General features: G+C 53.5%; 1 protein-coding gene across 2 annotated transcripts; it reads right to left on the bottom strand.

Annotated features, from left to right (window-relative positions):
* Positions 1-79: 79 nt before the first annotated feature.
* On the bottom strand, positions 80-17,099 carry AGPAT2 (1-acylglycerol-3-phosphate O-acyltransferase 2). 2 transcript variants are annotated; one of them, XM_007521515.3, is made up of 6 exons: positions 16,783-17,099; positions 3,381-3,514; positions 3,034-3,209; positions 2,749-2,844; positions 1,477-1,549; positions 80-745 (listed from the first exon to the last, which is right to left on the bottom strand). In XM_007521515.3, exons 1-6 carry the CDS (start codon positions 16,962-16,964, stop codon positions 570-572), a joined length of 837 nt encoding a protein of 278 aa, XP_007521577.1. In that variant the 5' UTR covers positions 16,965-17,099; the 3' UTR covers positions 80-569. The 2 variants fall into 2 exon arrangements, with proteins under 2 accessions (XP_007521577.1, XP_060055352.1); XM_060199369.1 differs by lacking the exon at positions 16,783-17,099 and adding an exon at positions 16,463-16,608.
* Between the last annotated feature and the right edge of the window lie 1,230 nt (positions 17,100-18,329).

Here is an 18,329-nt window from a genome sequence, read left to right as displayed (position 1 = left end):
TGTGCCACCCTGGTCATCCCAAGTACCAGGACAGAAGCCTGAGCACTGGCAATCTTCTGAGTGACCACAGCTCACCAGGCACTTGCACAAGTTCATTTATAAAAACACAGACTTAAGCACAGTGCCGTCCAGCTTCCCTCCCAAGGCCGGCAACAGCATGGCCTACTCAAGCTCCCCAGGCTCTGACTGCGTGAGGCTGGCAGGTAGTCTCTCAGACTTTTTCTGCTCCCAGCGAGCCTCCAGCAGCTGGACAGGACCAGTGTGGAGCCAGTCTCTATGCCCACTTTCCCAAAGGCCTGCCAGCCCAGCCAGCCCTGGCCCCCAGCCTCTCCTGCCCTGGATCCTAGAGGCAGCAGACTGTGGAATCCTCTGATTCCCTTTTGATGGGTGGGGGCAGTGGAAGGGTCAGTGAACAGGAGTCCTGCTGCCTGGGCCAAATGCAAGCCAGGAGCCATGAGGCAGGGCACAGTGATATTTGGCAGGTGGCACAGGGGAGGGGTCCCTCTGTCCAGTCTCTGGTCAACTCCTGCCACCCTGCCCCCCCAGGTCTCGCCCCACTGTGACTTTGGTTACTCGACTGGGTGGGCCCTAGGCCCCACTGGGGTCCCGTTCTCCTGGGGTATCTGGGATATGTGGAAGAAGGTGGTCCTCATGGCCTGGTGGCAGGTGTCCATAAGCTTGGAGACATCGGCCACAGTGAGGCCACTGGTGGGGATGGCGTCCAGCACTTCCACCTTGATGGTTCCTGTTGAGAGAAAGAATGTCTACTGAGGGGACTGGGAACTCTGCCTGTGCCCAGCACCAGCTGTACCCCCCTCCTCCTTGATCACCTTCCTGGCATAGCCCTCCAAGGACCCAGACCAGCCTAGCTAGGCTCTCCCTGAGTGCTCTGGTTTATTTTTAACTGAGAATACTTAATCCGCCCAAACACAGCTCCCGAGTATGGAGTCTGTGAGTCTCACCCACTGCTTCCCTATAAGCACCAACCCAGACTCAGCTCTTCCCTGCTTCCCCAGAAAGGACCCCTTCCAGCTCATCCCCACTGGTTCAGTCTCCTTCAGGTCGGGAGCATCTATGGTGCAAGGGAGAGGATCAGGCTCCTCCCCAGCTGCCCTTCAACCTTTGACCAAACGTTCCTGCTAGGTGTGTTCCTGCTAGGTATGCTCCTGAATGTGGGGACGAGGGGGAGGGGGTTACAGAGAAAGAGCAAAGGCCTTGAACTCCATGCTGGTGGGCATGGGGGGCCCTGGATGCCCCCCAGGTTTGGATGCTGGAGGCCCACTCCCCACACCTGCCTGGCATAAGCCTGAGCACCCAGCCACCCTCAGGGAACCTGCTTCTTTGTCCAGGAATTGGGCCTCTGCCACCCCCACCACCCTCGGCTGAGACACTTGGCTTCTTCTTGCCTTTCCCAGAGGGCAGTGTGAGGCCTAAGAGGCACCCCTTTCTGTGGGGTGACCAGGGTTGGGGCCCCACCTGAGGTGAAGAGCTTCTTCTTGGGGTCATAGAAAGAGGAAAAGGCAGAGTACACCACAGGGATGATGGGCACCTGTGGAAGGAAAACAGGCAGTCTGAGGCCACTCCTACCGGCCCTGTCACCTAGAGCAAGTTTATGGGGGCAAGTGGCTTCAGGGGAGGCCCATGGTCCTAGCTCAGGGTCCTGTATGCCTCTGTGTGCTGTGTGACTGGAGTTCCACAAACCCATTCTAAAGAATTTCTTTCAAGCACCCCCACCTTCGAGAATTCTCCCTGGACATGTTCATGTCTGTGTCCTCTGTGGGGGTCCTGAGATTACCCGGGGGGGGCCCTCATTTAGTTGGAGAATGTTCAAGTCCTCCCACTTACCTACCCCCACTTTCCAACTTCTCTCCCACCCCCAGGGTAGGAGAGCCCAATGCTGTTTCTGGATGACACCAAGGTCAAGTCCAGTGATGACACATGCGGCTAATCATTAACCCAGGCTTGTTAGCCCAGGGAGTCTCTTCCCCCAACAGCAGGAGACAGGGAAGCATGGGACCTGAAGCCAGGTGGGTGACAGTCTAGAAGGGGTGATAGGAAACACTGCCTCCTGCAGCCTGGGTATCTCATCTCCTAAGACCCCTCTCCAGGGACACCTGCAAAGGGCAGTGACAACAGCCTAGGCATGAAGCAGGTGTACACTCCACCTCCCTCCTAGCTAGGGGTTTAGGTGAGCCAGGCATAAGCCAGGCCGGGACAGAGGCAGGATGCTACTGCCCCCAACCCCACCAGGACACCCAGCTCCCCCAGAGCTAGGAGTCTCTGGAAGCAGTGCTCACAGAGCCAGGCACCAGGGGGCACTAGAGGCCATCTTTGGCAGGTGGAAGACAGGGTCTGGCAGATTTCTGCACCAACATGCCCCACCACCACCATCTTATGCTGGGACTCAGGACAGCTCAGAGCAGTCTTGCCACCTCCCTGCTCACGCGGCTACCTCCCGCTAAGGTCCTGGCCCCCAGCTGACAGGGGTGCTGAAGCCTAGGGAGGGATGGAGGCCCAATGGGATCCCCCTTTCCTCCAGGAGGCCAAGGGTGTGAGCAAGCATTTGCTTTAGGCTTGGAGTGGATGATGGGGCCAGGGCTGCCCTCCTCAGCAGTTCAGGGACCAGGTGTGTGTATTGGGGAGGCAGCCCCTGAGCATCAAGAGCCCCCAGCTGCTGGGCAGCCACCCTCAGCCTGATGCCCACTGTTCCCACAGCCCTATGCCCAGCAGCTTGGCAGACAGACGCACCTGGGCCTGCACCGCAAGGTAGAAGGCCCCTTTCTTGAAAGGCAGCAGGTCCCCATTGTCATTTCGGGTGCCCTCAGGGTAGATCCACACTTTGAGCTGTGGGGAAAGAGGAAGGAGAGAAGCAGGGGTGAGAACGCCCACCCCAGCACCCCAACACCCTATTCCCACATGGAAGGGGTACAGAGTCAGGCTGTGGGCATCTCTCAGATGTGGGCATCTATTCCTGCAGCCCCCCACCCTCACCCACTCCCCCAGGACATCCAGGAGCTTCACAGTGACACTCACGTTCTCCGAGACCATGCGCTGGCCCACCTCAGCCATCACGGACATGGCAGTGCTAGAGCGCTGGCGGTTGATGAAGAAGACACCCCCCAGGTACATGATGAGGCCCACGGGGCCCATGAACATCAGCTCCCGCTTGGCGATCTGCACACAGCGCTTGGGGAGGATCTCCATGAGGCCTGCAGTTCAGCCACCGGGCAGGAAAGGGGGGAAGGAGACACGGCTGTGGGTGAACAGAGCCAGTGCCACCCAGTCCACCCACCTCCCCCAGGGGTACCCAGCAGAGGCCATGGCTGACGCAGCTGTGCTGACCTCCCCACTATGCCACCTCTACCTTCCCCTATACCTACCCATCATGTCCAGGATGCTCTGGTGGTTGGAAATGATGACACAAGGCTGGTCCCCCTCCAGCTTCTCGAGGCCCTTCACCGAGAAGCGCAGGCCGTAGACATACTTGAAGGTCCTCACAAACCAGCTGATGATACTGAGGGGAGAGGCCATGAGCACCGAGAACAGCTGAGCCCACCCCTGCCCATGTTCTGCCCTGAATGGGAGGGAGGGTGGGGACAGGCAGAGCAAAGGGGGGCCTGCCTACACAGGTCCCCCTTATCCCCAGCTGGCTCAGCAGCTCCATGAGGGTGCTGGCTCCCAGTGGAGCCAGTAACAGAGAAAGGTACTGCAAGGTTGGGGAAACAACATAACAGTTCTGCAAAAAGACTTTCATGTCTGAGGCTCTGAGATCCCAGATTCAGTCCCATATGAAGAGCTGAGAAGTTGGAAGCAACCCAGGTGTCCAACAACGGATGAGTGGCTGAGCAAGTTGTGGTCTAGATACACAATGGAATACTACTCAGCTATAAAAAAAAAATGGTGACTTCACCATTTTCAGCCGATCTTGGATGGACCTTGAAAAATTCATGTTAAGTGAAATAAGTCAGAAAAAGAAGGATGAATATGGGATGATCTCACTCTCAGGCAGAAGTTGAAAAACAAGATCAGAAAAAAAAAAAAAAAACACAAGTAGAACCTGAAATGGAATTGACACATCGCACCAAAGTAAAAGACTCTGGGATGGGGGTGGGTGGGAGGGAGAATACAGGTCCAAGAAGGATGACAGAGGACCTAGTGGGGGTTGTATTATTATATGGGAAACTGGGGAATGTTATACATGTACAGACTATTGTATTTACTGTTGAATGTAAAACATTAATTCCCCAATAAAGAAATTAAAAAAAGAAACTGTACACATATGCCGATAACCAAAATGTAAAGCATTAACCCCCTCAATAAATAAATAAAAACAAGGAAAAAAAAAAAAGAGCTGAGCAGTGTTTTGGGTTTTTTTGTTTGTTTGTTTGTTTGATTTTTTGTTTTTTGCCTCCAGGATTACTGCTAGAGCTCGGTACCTGCACCACAAACCACTGCTCCTGGAGACTATTTTTTCCCTTTTGTTGCCCTTGTTGTTTATCGCTGTTGTTATTGCTGTCATTGTTGGCTAGGACAGAGAGAAGTGGAGAGAGGAGTGGAAGACAGAGAGGGGGAGAGAAAGATAGACACCTGCAGACCTGCTTCACCATCTGTGAAGTGACCTCCCTGCAGGTGGGAAGCCAGGGGCTCAAACTGGAATCCTTACGCAGTCATTGTGCTTTGCGCCATGTGCACTTAACCCACTGCGCTACCACCCGACCCCCTGAGCAGTGCTTTTAAAGAAAGGAGGCAGAAAGAGAGAAGGGGTAGGGAGAGAGAGAGGTACTTCACCCCTACAGAGTGACTACCCCCACTCTCCATGCTCTGGGCAAGTGGCCCTTCTCTCAGGTAGCACCCTGCCAGGAAGAAAGCATCTGGAACAAGTGGAGACCTTTGCCGGGAGCCAGAGTTTACACCCAGAATCACGGGAAGAGACCCCAGTGATGCCACATGCACTGCCCACCCACCCCCACACAGTCCTGCAGAGCCTGCACAAGCAAGTGACCTGCCCACAGCCACAGGCCACTCAGAGAGAAAGGAGCAGAGCAGAGGTCAAGGAGTTCATCCCAGCCTCTGCCCACAAAAGATGGCTGCCATGGAGTTTCCATGCACTTGGGGGCCTTGTCCAAGGAGCTCGTGATGAGTATGACCAGGTGTGTCCAAGGAGACACCTGTGACCCTACCCTAATCATCACTGGGAACTGTCTGCAGGCAGCTGGCAGGGTGTGGAGAAAGCAGAAGAGTGGAATTGGTGGGGAGGTGACGCAGTGGCTAGACAGTTGTTCTTGGAAATACGAGGTCCCTAGTTCAATTACTCAGTATCACATATGCCACAGTGATGCTCTGGTTCTCTCTCTCCTCCCACCTCTCACTAATGAATAATCGGTTTTTAAATTTTTTTTTTTAAAAAGATTTAAAATTTTTTTTTAAAAAAAGATGTATTGTATGGGAAGATAGCATAATGGTTCTGCAAACAACTTTCGTGCCTGAGGCTCCAAGGTCTCAGGTTCAACCTTTAGCACCACTAGAAGCCAGAGCTGAGCGGTGCTCTGGCAAAAATAATAATTTTTTAAAATATTTTATTTATGAGAAAGATAGGAGGAGAGAGAGAAAGAACCAGACATCACTCTGATACATGTGCTGCCAGGGATTGAACTCAGGACCTCACGCTTGAGAGCCCAGTGCCTTATCCACTTGTGCCACCTCCCAGACCACGTATTTGTTTGTTTACTTACTTACCAGAGCACTGTCCAGTTCTAGTTTATAGTGGTGCTAGACATCAAACCTGGGACCTGGAGTCTCAAGCATGGAAGTCTTTTTGCATAACCACTATGCTATCAATGCTGTCTTTCCCTCCCCCCACACACACACATTTTTTTTTTTTTTTACTGCCGCCAGGATTACCGCTGGGGCTCAGTGCTGGCACAAAAATCCCCAAGCCCCAGTACTTTTTTTTTTTATAGACAGAAATTGAGAGAGGAAGAAAGAGAGTCACCTACAGCACTGCTTCACCACTCGTGAAGCTTTCCCCCTGCAGGTTGGAACTGAGGGCTTCAAACTGCTACATGGTAATGTATGTGCTGCACCAGATGCACCACCCCCTTTTTAAAAATTTATTTAAGAGACAATCAGAGCATGGCTCTGGCACACGCAATGCTAGGAATCAAACTTGGAACCCCATGCATGCAAGAGGGACGTTTTGCCCTTGCCCACCCCTACAATGGGACCCTTGGGGTCAGCCCAGTGGGTAAGCAGACCTCACTGCTCTGTGATCTTGCAGCATCCCTGGGTCCCTTCCATCCCCTGTGGAAAGTATGACTGGGAGACGTGCTGCCCATGGACCTGGGGTCCCTTACCCAGAACTGCTTCAGGAACATCTTTCAGGAAGTCTGTGTACCCCTCCCCCAGGCTATCTGTTACCCCTAACAGTTCCAAAGGGAAGTGGCTTCCCACTTGGTACGGAAGCTACTAAGCAATAAGCAACCAGCCCCAGAGACCCATAAATGGCTTAAAGAGAGCAAACAAGGGCCAGGTGGTGGTGCACCTGGTTGAACTCACACATCACCATGTGTAAGGGACCCAATCACCCATCCACAGACCTCCTTCACCTTCCCAAACTGATACTCCATCCCCAGGAAATACCCCTCCTTGTCCCCCAGGCTCTGTCTGGAGCATCCCATGGGAGGAGGTCCCCAGGGCTCCCCCTCCCAGACAAGCTAAGTCCTGCCTCCCATTGCCCAGCTCACTCTGGCCTGTTCACAGTTGGGCCCTCCTCAATCGCTATGGAACAGGCCATGGCCGGTGCGCCGCTATGTTCCATCGCTGGGGAGCCAGAGACGACCCGAACTGCCCCTGTGGCTACAGACAGACTATGACCCACATAGTCAACGACTGCCACCTCTCCAGATTCAAAGGAGGTCTCGAAACTTTACATCAGGCTCAACCTGACGCTGTTGACTGGCTACGGAAGAAGGGCAAACGCTAGAAGAAGAAGAAGGGCTCCATCAGCCCTGCTTCCTGGAAGCAAGGGGCTTCCTCCTGGCACTGATCAGCCTCAGCCAGCTCCAGTCAGAACTGGCTGGCTTTCCCCATTCCAGTCACAGACAATCACTGGGAGTCGGTGTTCTCCTTGGCCCAGTGCAAACACCCAAACACCAAAAAGCAATCAAAGAATGGCACATGGAAGCAAGAGAGCCTGCTTGCATCCTGGAGGCTGGCTTGATTGAAGGCTGACAAATTATGTCTCTGGGTGTGAGAAAAGCAGCTATAGGCAGGCCGGGGAAGCAGGCACACTTCTGAAGGGCAGGCTGGCAGAGCCAGGACAAGCCCAGGAGACACCAGATCCCCTTTGCTTCTCAATCCTCTTCCAAGAATCCACCCCGAGGCTGGCAGGACGTAGGTCACACACAAGTGTTGTCACATTAGAATAAACATTGTGGCTGGAGGGAGAGCTCACTGGGGATGGCGTGTGCCCTGCCATGGCCTTGTGCAGCCCATATTTGAGACATGGCACCACATGGGAAGTGTTATGGCACTGGAAGTAGCTCCCATGTTATGATAGCTCACCTTATCCCTGTCTATCTGAATGAACAAGCAGAGAGAAAAGTTCCAGATGCACTGCTTGACATGGAAAGCCTGTAGTGCTTATTGCTTTATGGAGGAGTGGGCTGGGGTCAAAAAGCAGGTAGCCACAGCCTGGCTTAGCCTAGTCACGCCTATCTTTCCTCTACCACGTATGATTTTGTCCCTAGGTCAAAGTTCACATTTTATTTTTTTATATAATTATTCATTAATGATTTTTTAAAAGACTTTATCCATTTACTAATGAGAAAGACAGAAGGAGAGAGAGAGAGAAAGAACCAGGCATCACTCTGGTAGAGAAAGAACCAGACATCACCCTGGTACATGTGCAGCCGGGAATCAAACAGGACCTCATGCTCAAGAGTCTAGTGCTTGATTCACTGGACCATCTCCTGGACCACTAGTAATGATTTTTTTAGAAACTTTTATTTTTATTTGTTTATTTATTTATTTTTTTCCAGAGCACTACTCAGTTCTGGCTTATGGTGGTGTGGGGGATTATACCTGGAACTTCAGATCCTCAGGCAAAAGACTCTGTTTGCATAACCATTATGCTTTCTTCCCGTGCCCTAAAAACTTTTATTTATTATTGAATAGATGGAGAGAAATTGAGAGGGGAGGGGTAGATAGAAAGGGAAAGAGACAGACACCTGCAGCCCTGCTTCACCACTCATGAAGCTTTCCCCGTCGTGCAGGTGGGGACCAGGGGCTTGAACCTGAGTCCTTATGCACTGTAATGTGTGAGCTTAACCAGGTGTTCCACTGCCTGGCCCCCTCAAAGTTCACAATTGAACTTTGAATGGACCAAATTTCTGAACATAGTTTAAATGAGACTTTTTGTAAACGGGACCCTACCCAGAACCACAGTCAAGGCCTTTCTGGTCTCTGGCTCCCGCAGGTGTGAAAAGACCCTTCACACTCCTCTTGGAAACATTGAGTGTGGAGAGCACATCAGTGTACAGGATGGGGTTCCCCCCCGGGGTCAAAGGTCTTGTCTCAGGACATGGGGGGGGGGAACCTGCCAGGAAGGTCCCTAGCACCGGCAGAGATCATCTACACCAAAACACTCTGAACTCTCCTCTATTTTCTCAATAGATGGACCTGCCTGTAGGTGGGCACTGGGCAGGGTTCCTCAGGGGCAAAGCCTTCCTGTGCTCCCTAGTCGGCAGCCTAGCAGAGACTCCAAGAGTGACACTGAGTAGCCTGCTGCCCCAGGAGTACAGGAAGTAAGGTTCCCAGGAGAGCCTGTGCTGTGACACCACCCTGGCAGTTCCAGCCACACAAACAAGGTCATGGTCAGCAGGCCAGCACCCTGAAGAAGGTGACAGAATGTCCTCTAGGGCACAGTCCTGCTCGGCTATGACACATGTACTCACTTCCCTTTTCCTGATGTACATATTTTAAGGCTTCTTTGAAAAGAGGGGCTGTGGGGATGGTTCAGTGGTAGAGTGCACACACTGCCCTCTTGAAAGGATAAGGTGATGGCCTTGGTCCCCAGGGCTAGCTGAATACCTGGAGGACAGATATGCAGAACTCCATGGGTGGTGAAGAGGTGCTTTGCTCTCTCTCAGAAAATAAGTGGTGGGAAAATATAAATAAACTAGCAGTATTTCCACAAAGAGGAAGTAAAGGAAGCTTCCTAGAGCCCCCTGCAGCCAGTAGACCCCACCATGGGCCACTAGGCATAGACAAACCCTACCCACATCAGAACATCTGCTAATGCCACCACAGCCCAAGCATTGTGCCAAGGGCTAGACAGGATCAGGCTGCACAAGTCCATCTCCTGTCAGCCAGATAGTACCCCCTCACACAAACACACACATTCTCTCTCTCTCTCTCTGGCTGTAAGGCAAGGCTGTGTGATTGACTTGCCTCAGGTCAGCAAAGGAGCATAAAAGGGCTTGAACCCAGTTCTTTTTTTTTTTGGGGGGGGGGAGGCAGAGGGGATTGAACCTGGGACTTGGGAGCCTCTGGCATTGGAGTCTCTTTGAATAACCACTATACTATTCCCCATACTGCCAGTAAACTTTTTGTTGTTGTTTCCTTTTAATTTCATTTTTTCAAAATATTTATTGAGAGAACCAGAATATCACTCTGGTATATGCAATGCTAGGGTTCAAACTTGAGACCTCATGCTTAAGGGTCCAAGGCTTTTTCCACTATGCCACCTCCTTTTTTTTTTTTACCAGAGCATAGCTCAGCTCTGGCTTATGATGATACGGGGGATTGAACCTGGGATTTGACGGAGCCTCAGGCTTGAGAGTCTGTTTGCATAACCATTATGCTATCTACCCCCACCCGCCACCTCCTTTTTATATGAGGAAATGATACCACAGTACCACTCTACCCTTCATGGAGCCTCTTCTGATAATGTGCATAGTGCTTCCAAGTGGTGCTAGGAGTTTGAATCCAGATCCTTGCACATGGTAAAATGTGTGCTGCCCTGGCCTAAGTCTACATCTTAACCTCACTGTGAAATGTGCTAAGAGCCAGTGAAATATCTCACATGAATAATGCACTGCTTTGCCATGTGTGGAACCCAGGTTCAAACCCAGTACCCGCTACCTTGCAGGAAGCTTTAGTAATGAAGGTCTTTGTGTGTCTGTTTCTTTTCTTTTCTTTTTTAATCTTTTTATTTTATTCCCTTTTCTTGCCCTTGTTGTTTTACTGTTGCAGTTATTATTGACGTCGTTGTTGTTGGATAGGACAGAGAGAAATGGCGAGAGGAGGGGAAGACAGAGATGGGAAGAGAAAGACAAACACCTGCAGACCTGCTTCACTGCCTGTGAAGCGACTCTTGCACTTTGCGCCACCTGCACTTAACCCGCTGTACTACTGCCTGACTCCCCTGTATGTCTGTTTCTTCTCTCTCTCTTCTTTTTTAATTTTTTACATTTTTTGATGTCAACTTTTTATTTTTTTATTCCTCTATTGGAGGATTAATGGTTTACAGTTGACAGTAAATACAATAGTTTGTACATGCATAACATTTCCCAGTTTCCATATAACAGTACAACCCCCACTAGGTCCTCCTCTGCCATCATGTTCCAGGACCTGAACCCTCCCCCCCAGCCCCCACTATCCCAGAGCCTTTTACTTTGGTGCAGTACACCAACCCCAGTCCAGGTTCTGCTTAGGGTTTTCCCTTCTGATCTTGTTTTTCATAAATTTTTATTATTTGTTTACTAGTGGATAGGGACAGAGAGAAATTAAGAAGGGAAAGGGAAATAAAGAGGAAAAGAGACAGAGATACCTGCAGAAAAGAGACAGAGGTACCTGCAGTCCTACTTCACCATTTGTGAAGCTTTCCTCCTGCAGGTGGGGACCAGAGGCTTGAACCCAGGTGCCTGTGCACTGTAGTGTGTAACCAGGTGGGCCACTGCCTGCCCTCCACTCTCTCTTCCTCTCTGTCTTTGAAATTAAAGAAAAGCAGGTGCAGGAAGGGCTTATTCTGAGGCTTCCTCTCCTTCCCTCCAGAGCTCTGTAGCCCCCACCCCAACTGGCAGGGCTCTGGCCTCACCCCAGCAGCTGCCACCATCAGCTATGCAGCCCAAGTCTGAGCCCAGAGCTTTGTACCCCAAGTCCTTACTTGACACTCCTCTCTCCAACAGCAGCCTGTGTCCCAAAGCTTGGGGCAGGTTCCCTTTGTGCCAGCCTTGGAATGTAGTCACACAGCTCAGGTCACTGTCCCAAATCTACCATCCACTGACCTTGTGGCTCTCTCTCCAGGGAGGCCAGCAGGGGTGAAACCATGGTCACTCAAAGTCTACATGGCCCAGGAGAGAAGCTTTCTGGAAGCACTGTTGGGGTGGCTGCCAGGTAGGTGACAGTGTCAGCTCCATGGGTGGCAGAGTCCCCACCACCACCAAGTAGGCCCAACAACTGAAATGAAGGGGTGCTAGCTTCATGGACTCTTCTCAGGAGCCCCGCACTGAATAGCAGACCAGGTCACTAGCCAGCCTAGTCATGAGCACTGCTGACAGATTACCAGGGCCATAGCACCCAAGCTCCTGACCACCCCTGGGGCCACTAAGCCCTATGCCTGACCTCTGAGCAGAACAGACCCAGACCTGGCTGCAGTCGTGATTGTGGGATTTTGCCCTTGGCCTTCCTACATGTTCCTCAGCATCACATTCACCTGTGAGGTGAGAAGCCAGTGGAAGGACTGACTGAGGGACACACAATGATGGGAATGATGACACAAGCAGAAAGGAATCCAAAGTCAATTCAAGCAAGAGGTCCCTCAACTTGGCTCTCTCCTCCAATCTCCTCCCCTGCCAGAACTGAGCCAGATGCCACAGATGCAGTCAAGGCCAGGGTTCAGGGCTGGGAATGATGGGGGGCCAGTGTTGACCTTTGCCCTCTGCTCCTAAACCCAGGGCTAGATGGCTCCAGGAAGGGGCAAACTGTCCAAGCACAGGTCTGCCATTCCCAGCCTGTGCCCTGAGGGGTGGGCCTGGGGGAAGTTCTGGAAGCCCCCACCACCACCCTGGGGATGCTCTGCCCTAAGGATGGGAGGCCCTGGTGAGGCTTCTGGCAGAGCAAGGTGTTTTCCAAGCAGTGACACACGAGCTAGAACCCAAGGAGAGGCACCTCCAGCCCATGCAGGCACCCAGAGGAGAGAAACAAGTGGAGAGAAGTAGTGTGTGTGTGTGTGTGTGTGTGTAAGGAGAAGCAGCCATCAGGAGCTCTCCCCCCATGTGGCCCTGCCAGTGAGCAGGAACACACAAGGGAGATTTGGTTTCAAGGCCATCAGAGCACATAGACACAAACACTCACAAAGGAGTGGTCCCACCCTGTGAAGGTGGTGGGTGACATTTCTGCCAGACCAGGGCCCAACGCCAGTTCCCCAATGTGACACACACACACACACACCCAAGCAATTCCATAGTTTGTAGTTCTGGCTATGAACCTGGGCTCATATGGGTTCCAGTGCTGCCCGGCACTGACAAGCCCCACCTCAGTGCCTGAAATAAGGCCTGATCTCCTATCCTGGAGGGTCAGAGACAAAGGGTAGCCCCCACATAATTGTCACCCCATTGGCTGACATCCCATTGGCTGACAATTAGACAGACTCTCTGTCTCTGCCTGCCATGAGGCATAGAAAGTCAAGTCTATACTAAATTTTTAAAAATATTTATTTCCTTTTTGTTGATCTTGTTGTTTTTATTGTTGCTGTAGTTATAATTGTTATTGATGTCGTCGTTGTTGAATAAAACAGGAAGAAATGGAGAGAGGAGGGGAAAACAGAGAGGGGGAGAGAAAGACACCTGCAGACCTGCTTCACCGCCTGTGAAGTGACTCCCCTGCAGGTGGGGAGCCAGGGTTCCAGGGGCTCAAACCAGGATCCTTAAGCTGGTCCTTGCACTTTGCCCCACATAGCTTAACCCGCTGCGCTACCGCCCGACTCCCAGAAAATCAAGTCAAGGACTGTGTAAGGATCCCAGTTCGAGGCCCTGGCTTCCCACCTGCAGGGGGGTTGCTTCACAGTTGGGGAAACAGATCTTCAGGTGTCTTATCTTTTTCTCCCCCCCCACCCCGTCTTCCCCTCCTCTCTCGATTTCTCTCTGTCCTATCCAACAATGACAGCAATAACAACAACGATAAACAACAAGGGCAACAAAGGGAAAAAATAAGCTCCAGGAACAGTGGATTCATAGTGCAGGCACCAAGCCCCAGCAATAACCCTGGAGGCAAAACAAAAGTCAAGTCTATCTGGGGTCCAGTATGGCGGTGTTTCCCACAGCTATCCCAATTCTAGCAAAACCTGCTGAGTTTCACTGTCCTCTCCATCAAATGTGTGTGATAAACAGACCTATCTCCAGCCAGCGGGGGTTCTAGGTACCCCCACTCCCTCACCAAGGTCTAAATACCAAACAGACTCCTCTATTCCCACTGCTGTTCCCTGCATACTCAGAATCAGTCTGACCTCAGTGACCTCCCTAAGCCAGTTTTCTTTTCCTTTCTTTTTTTCTTTCTCTCTCTGTCTTTCTTCCTTTCTCTTTCTTTCTTTTCTTCCTTCCTTTTTTTCTTTGACACCAGAGTTATCACTAGGGCTCAGTGCCTACATGATGAATCCACTGCTCCCGGCACCCTTCTTTTTCTTTTTTTTTTTTTCCCTTCTCCCTTTTATTTATGATAAGGCAAAGAAAAATTGAGGGGGAAGGGGAAATAGGAAGGGAGAGAGACACACGCTTCAGTGCTCATGAAGTTTCCTCCCTGCAGGTGGGGTTCTGTGACTCAAACCCCAGGTCCTTGTGCATGGTGACGTGAGCTTCATCAGAGGGGCCACTGCCCAACCCTCTCTATTCTTTTTCTTGAAAGAGAGAAAAACAGAGACAGAGGTGAAGGGCACTGAAGCCCTGCTCCACCACCCTAGGAGCTCTCATGTGCTTGTGATCCAAAGGCACAGTCTACGGGAGGAGCCGTCTCCCGGCCCTTGAAGGCTTTAATTTCCAGTAGCTTCACTGAACCTTAGACTCCTTTGTCTTGACTAGAATGTAGGATGATCCTGAGTCCCAAAGTGGAACTACCTGAGGCTCATAAAATGCGCTTAGGTGATGGGCATGGGAACCAAGATACAGATGATAACAGGCAGGGCCTCTGGAAGTCAGGCACCCAGGCTGCTGGCATAGACTGGTAAGTACTGAGCACACCTCATCTTCAGGACCTTAAATAAGGGAGTAGGGAGGGAGCCTAGCCACTCAGCCCCCTCCCAACACTCCTCTTATGTCCTCTCCCTGGATTAGGCCTAGAGCAAAGTGATCATATCTCGTCTTCCTCAGCTCAAAGTCAAACTCACAGCTTGCCCCTACAGAACTGTAAGGACCCTGCTTCCTCTGTCAATCATCACCCTGGCTCATTCCTTAAGATCTGGGGTGCAGGGGTGGAAGAGGGGAGGAAGCTGTGAGCTCCTGCTGCAACGTGTTTTTGTCCCTATGCAGCACCATCTCAGGCATTGAGTCTAAAGACTGTCCTGGGAAGGGACAGATGGAGGAGGCTCCCACCAGAGCACCACTGGGGCCTCCAGGGGCCAGAGCATGGTACCCCGATATTCCAGTTGAGAGAGGCTGAGGACTGAAGCTGGGAAGCATGGGGTTGGAGTGGTGGGAGCTGGTAATGGTCTGCCCAGCCTGCCAGGCCCAGCCACTACATTAGAGAGAGAGGACAGCCGTGACTTCTGACTGGTTCCGTAAGAAGCAGCTTTGAAGTTGGGGTGCAGCCCCAGAGGAGCCAGTCCTGGGTGAGCAACCAGGGCCTCTGAAAGACCAGGAAGCTGTAATAAAGAGGTCACCCAGCTGGATGCCTGCTCCAGGCCCATAGGCACACATACACCCCACCCCAATAGCCACCGTGGAACCAGACAAGCACCCCAGCCTGGCTCTAGGAAGCATCAGTCTCTCCAAAGAAGCCACCTGGACATCCATCCCTGTCCTGCTGGGAGGCTGCCTGCACCTCCAGGCTAGGCCAGCCCAGGCCAGCCCAGCCCAGCTGGACTGAATGGAGGCTGAGAGAGAGAGAGAGAGAGAGAGAGAGTGGGGCGGTGGGTGGGGGGAGGGACGCCTAAAGTCTTAATCTTAGGCCAGGCCTTCTCCCTGTTCCCAACCCTGATCAACACCTGGCCCCCAGGGTCCATTCTCCCTGGGACACTGGCCTGGCAGGGGTGGAGGTGGGGGAGTGGCAGGTATGCAGAGACAACTGAACATGCAACAGGCCGTTCTGTGAGCTCCCACACCTACTCTTGTCTATCACACATTCTTTTTGGTTTGCTTGTTTTCATTACTGGCAGAGTTTCACAAGAATTTCTTTCTCTCTCTCTTTCTTTTTTTCCTTTCTTTCTTTCCCAGAGCACTGCTCAGCTCTGGCTTATGATGGATGACATGGGGATTGAAACCTGGGACCTCTGGTATCTCAGGCATGAAAGCCTTTTGCAAAACCATTATACTGTCTCCCAGGTCCAACTTTTTCAGATAGAAACAGAGACAGAGAAGGAAAGACACCACAGCACTGGTAGGGGCCAGGCTCGAACCTGGGTGGTGGGCATGACAAAACAGACACACTATCCCAGGGAGTTATCTTGCTGGCCCTTTCACCCATTCTTTGCACCCAGACGCTACCGGGAAGCCACAGTCCCCTCAGAATAGGGCCCAAAGGACAAGGAAGGGTGTGTGATTCCAGGCATTTGCCCATAGACCAGGCAAGGTCATGGTCTCACTCAAAGCCCTGTCTCCTACATGGGGGGTAGGGGCCTCAGGGAACCACAAAATCCCCACACCAGGCCATAGCCAAGAGGCTATTGCAAAAGCCAGCCTCCGGGCTGTGCAAGCCCAGAGAAGAAACAATTAGCAACAGCCGCGGGAATCAGAAGGAGCATGGGCAAGTAGGGGCACCCTTCTCAGGCAGCCACACCCCTCCTCCCACTCCCACCCCCTCACACCGGGCTCCCCGAGCCCTCAGGACAGCCCAGCCTAACCCCACCTTCCACCCCACCCTTCCGACACGCCAAGCTCCCGGCTCAGGCTCTGGAGGAAAATTCCAGCCTCCACCCCCTTCCTTCCCAGCTGGAAGCTGGTGCCCTAGGGCCAGCCCCCGCGGGGCAGCGCCCAGGCCCCCCACTTCCGAGAGAAGGAAGGAAGGCGAGGGGCGCAGGTGCACCCATCACCTGTCCGGTGGGCGGGGAGCCCGGGGGACGCCAGGGCCCCAGCCGCGTCCAAGCTAGGGCGGTGCCGGGCCACCCCGCGGTCACCGCCTTCGTCCCCCGGCGGGCGAGGCAGGACGGGGCCTCTCCCTGCTGGCCCGGCCCCCTTTTCTCTCGGAAAGTCGCCTTTGGCCGGTTCGGGGACGCAGTAGAGGCTGAGACTCCTTCAAAGTCCTCAGAATCTACCTTGGGGCAGAGCCCTCCGGACAAGGTCGCCGGGACATTGTGACATGGAGACACAGAGTCGGGGTAACCCTGCCCACCCCTGCTGGCGCACCCCAGGCGGGCCAGCCGAGAGCTGGGAGAGGCGCGGGCGGGGCAGGAAGGAGGGAAAGGAGAGAAGAAAGTTAGGGAAGCGGAAGCGGGGCGGCACCCGGGCAGTGCCCCTTGGCCCGCGCTGTCCCCCTGTACTGCTCTGTCCCCTGTCCCGCGCTCCTCTCCCCGCCCCCTGCTGTCCCGGGCCCCTCGCCCCACGATGCCCCCCACCCCCAGCCAGGCCTTCTTGCCTCATGTTGTTCACCGTCCGGCCCCCGTGTCGCAACAGGCAGACGACCGCTGCCACGGCAGAGGCGGAGAAGCAGAGCGCGCAGTACAGGCTGATCTTGGCGTAGAACCGGGCCGTGCGGCTCAACTGCACTAGCAGCAGCAGCAGCAGCAGCGCCGAGGTGACCCAGGGCCACAGCTCCATGGCCGCGACCCGACGGCGACTCCACCGTGCCGCCCCCGGAGCCCCGACGGACGGTGCAGGCTGCTGGCTCCCTCCCGCGCTCAGGCGGCGCGCACGCGAACCACAGGCTGGCGGCCACTGCCTTACCCCCCCCGCCCCGCCCTCCTTATGGCGAGGGCGGAGGGGCGGGGCGGCCCCGGTGGAGACAGCCGCTCACGGAGGTGCGGCGCGCCCCGCCCCGCCCCGCCCATCCCCAAGCCACCGCCAGGTCACCCACCAGGGGCCGCCCCACCCAGAGACGTGCCGCCGTCCGCCTTCCCGCTAGGTCTCCGGCTTTTGGCAACTTCCAGGCTCAGGGCACCCCACTCGTGACTACTGCCCCGCTCCGTCCTCCAGGATCACCCCCCCATATCCCCGGGACTCAGCCTCTATAGCCTCCAGACCCTGCCCAGCACACATGCACACCCTCATCTGAAAGCCCCCCCGCCCTCATACACACACACACTCCACTACCCAGTCTGGTCCCTTAGTCCTGTTCAATGTTCTCCATCTTCCGGCCATCCCTGAGCCCAGAACCACACTTCCAAGGCCAGCCCAAGGAGGTAGCAATCCGTGCCAGCCTTGTCATCACACAGAGGCCCTTGAAACCGACCAAGTGACCAGCAGCCACCTGTTCAGGGCCCCCTGGCCATTGCAGAAGACCAGGCTGGCCTTCTGACGTGAATAGTGGTGCACTGAACAGGGTGGAAGGCAGTAGGAATGAGGCGTCTTTCCTAGAGGGACTGGGGTGTCAGCACCAAGTGCCAGGAGCCATGTGTCATCATGGGAGTTCCTGGTGAGGGTTCAGCAACAGATGCCAGATGGTTGTGTTCACAGCGTGTAAGCAGACGTACTAGCCTGGCAGCAAAGACAGTCATTGCTTGGGACTTGGGGACAGACCCTTGTCACCCATGGGGTTGGAACCTTGTCCCTATAAGGACCATCAAGTCTCAAGAGCTGGGCTGTGAAGCAAGTGTCATTTCTGCACAAGCCCCTATCTTGTCACCAGGTGGCCTGGGGTCTTGTGTGGGCTGCCATTTCCCAGATCACCCTTGGTACACTCGGAGCTGCTGTGGACTGTATTTGGGGACACATTCTGAAAAACAAGAGGCTAGGCGATTTTATTGTTGTGGAAAGATCCTGCGGTTTACTCACACAAGCCTAGATGCCACCACTCACCACACAGCCAGGGCTGTTTATTCATAACCCACACCCACCCAGCCCCCCAAGTCTATGCACTCTGGGCTTTTGTTTGTTTGTTTGTTTTTTACTAGCACACTGGCTCTGCCTTATTATGGTACCAAGGATTGAACTCTGTTCCATAACCACTGTGTTGTCTCCTTGACT

This window comes from Erinaceus europaeus, chromosome 10, assembly GCF_950295315.1.
Source record: "Erinaceus europaeus chromosome 10, mEriEur2.1, whole genome shotgun sequence".
Classification (NCBI taxonomy): Eukaryota; Metazoa; Chordata; class Mammalia; order Eulipotyphla; family Erinaceidae; genus Erinaceus; species Erinaceus europaeus.
This window is presented reverse-complemented; position numbering and strand designations above follow the sequence as displayed.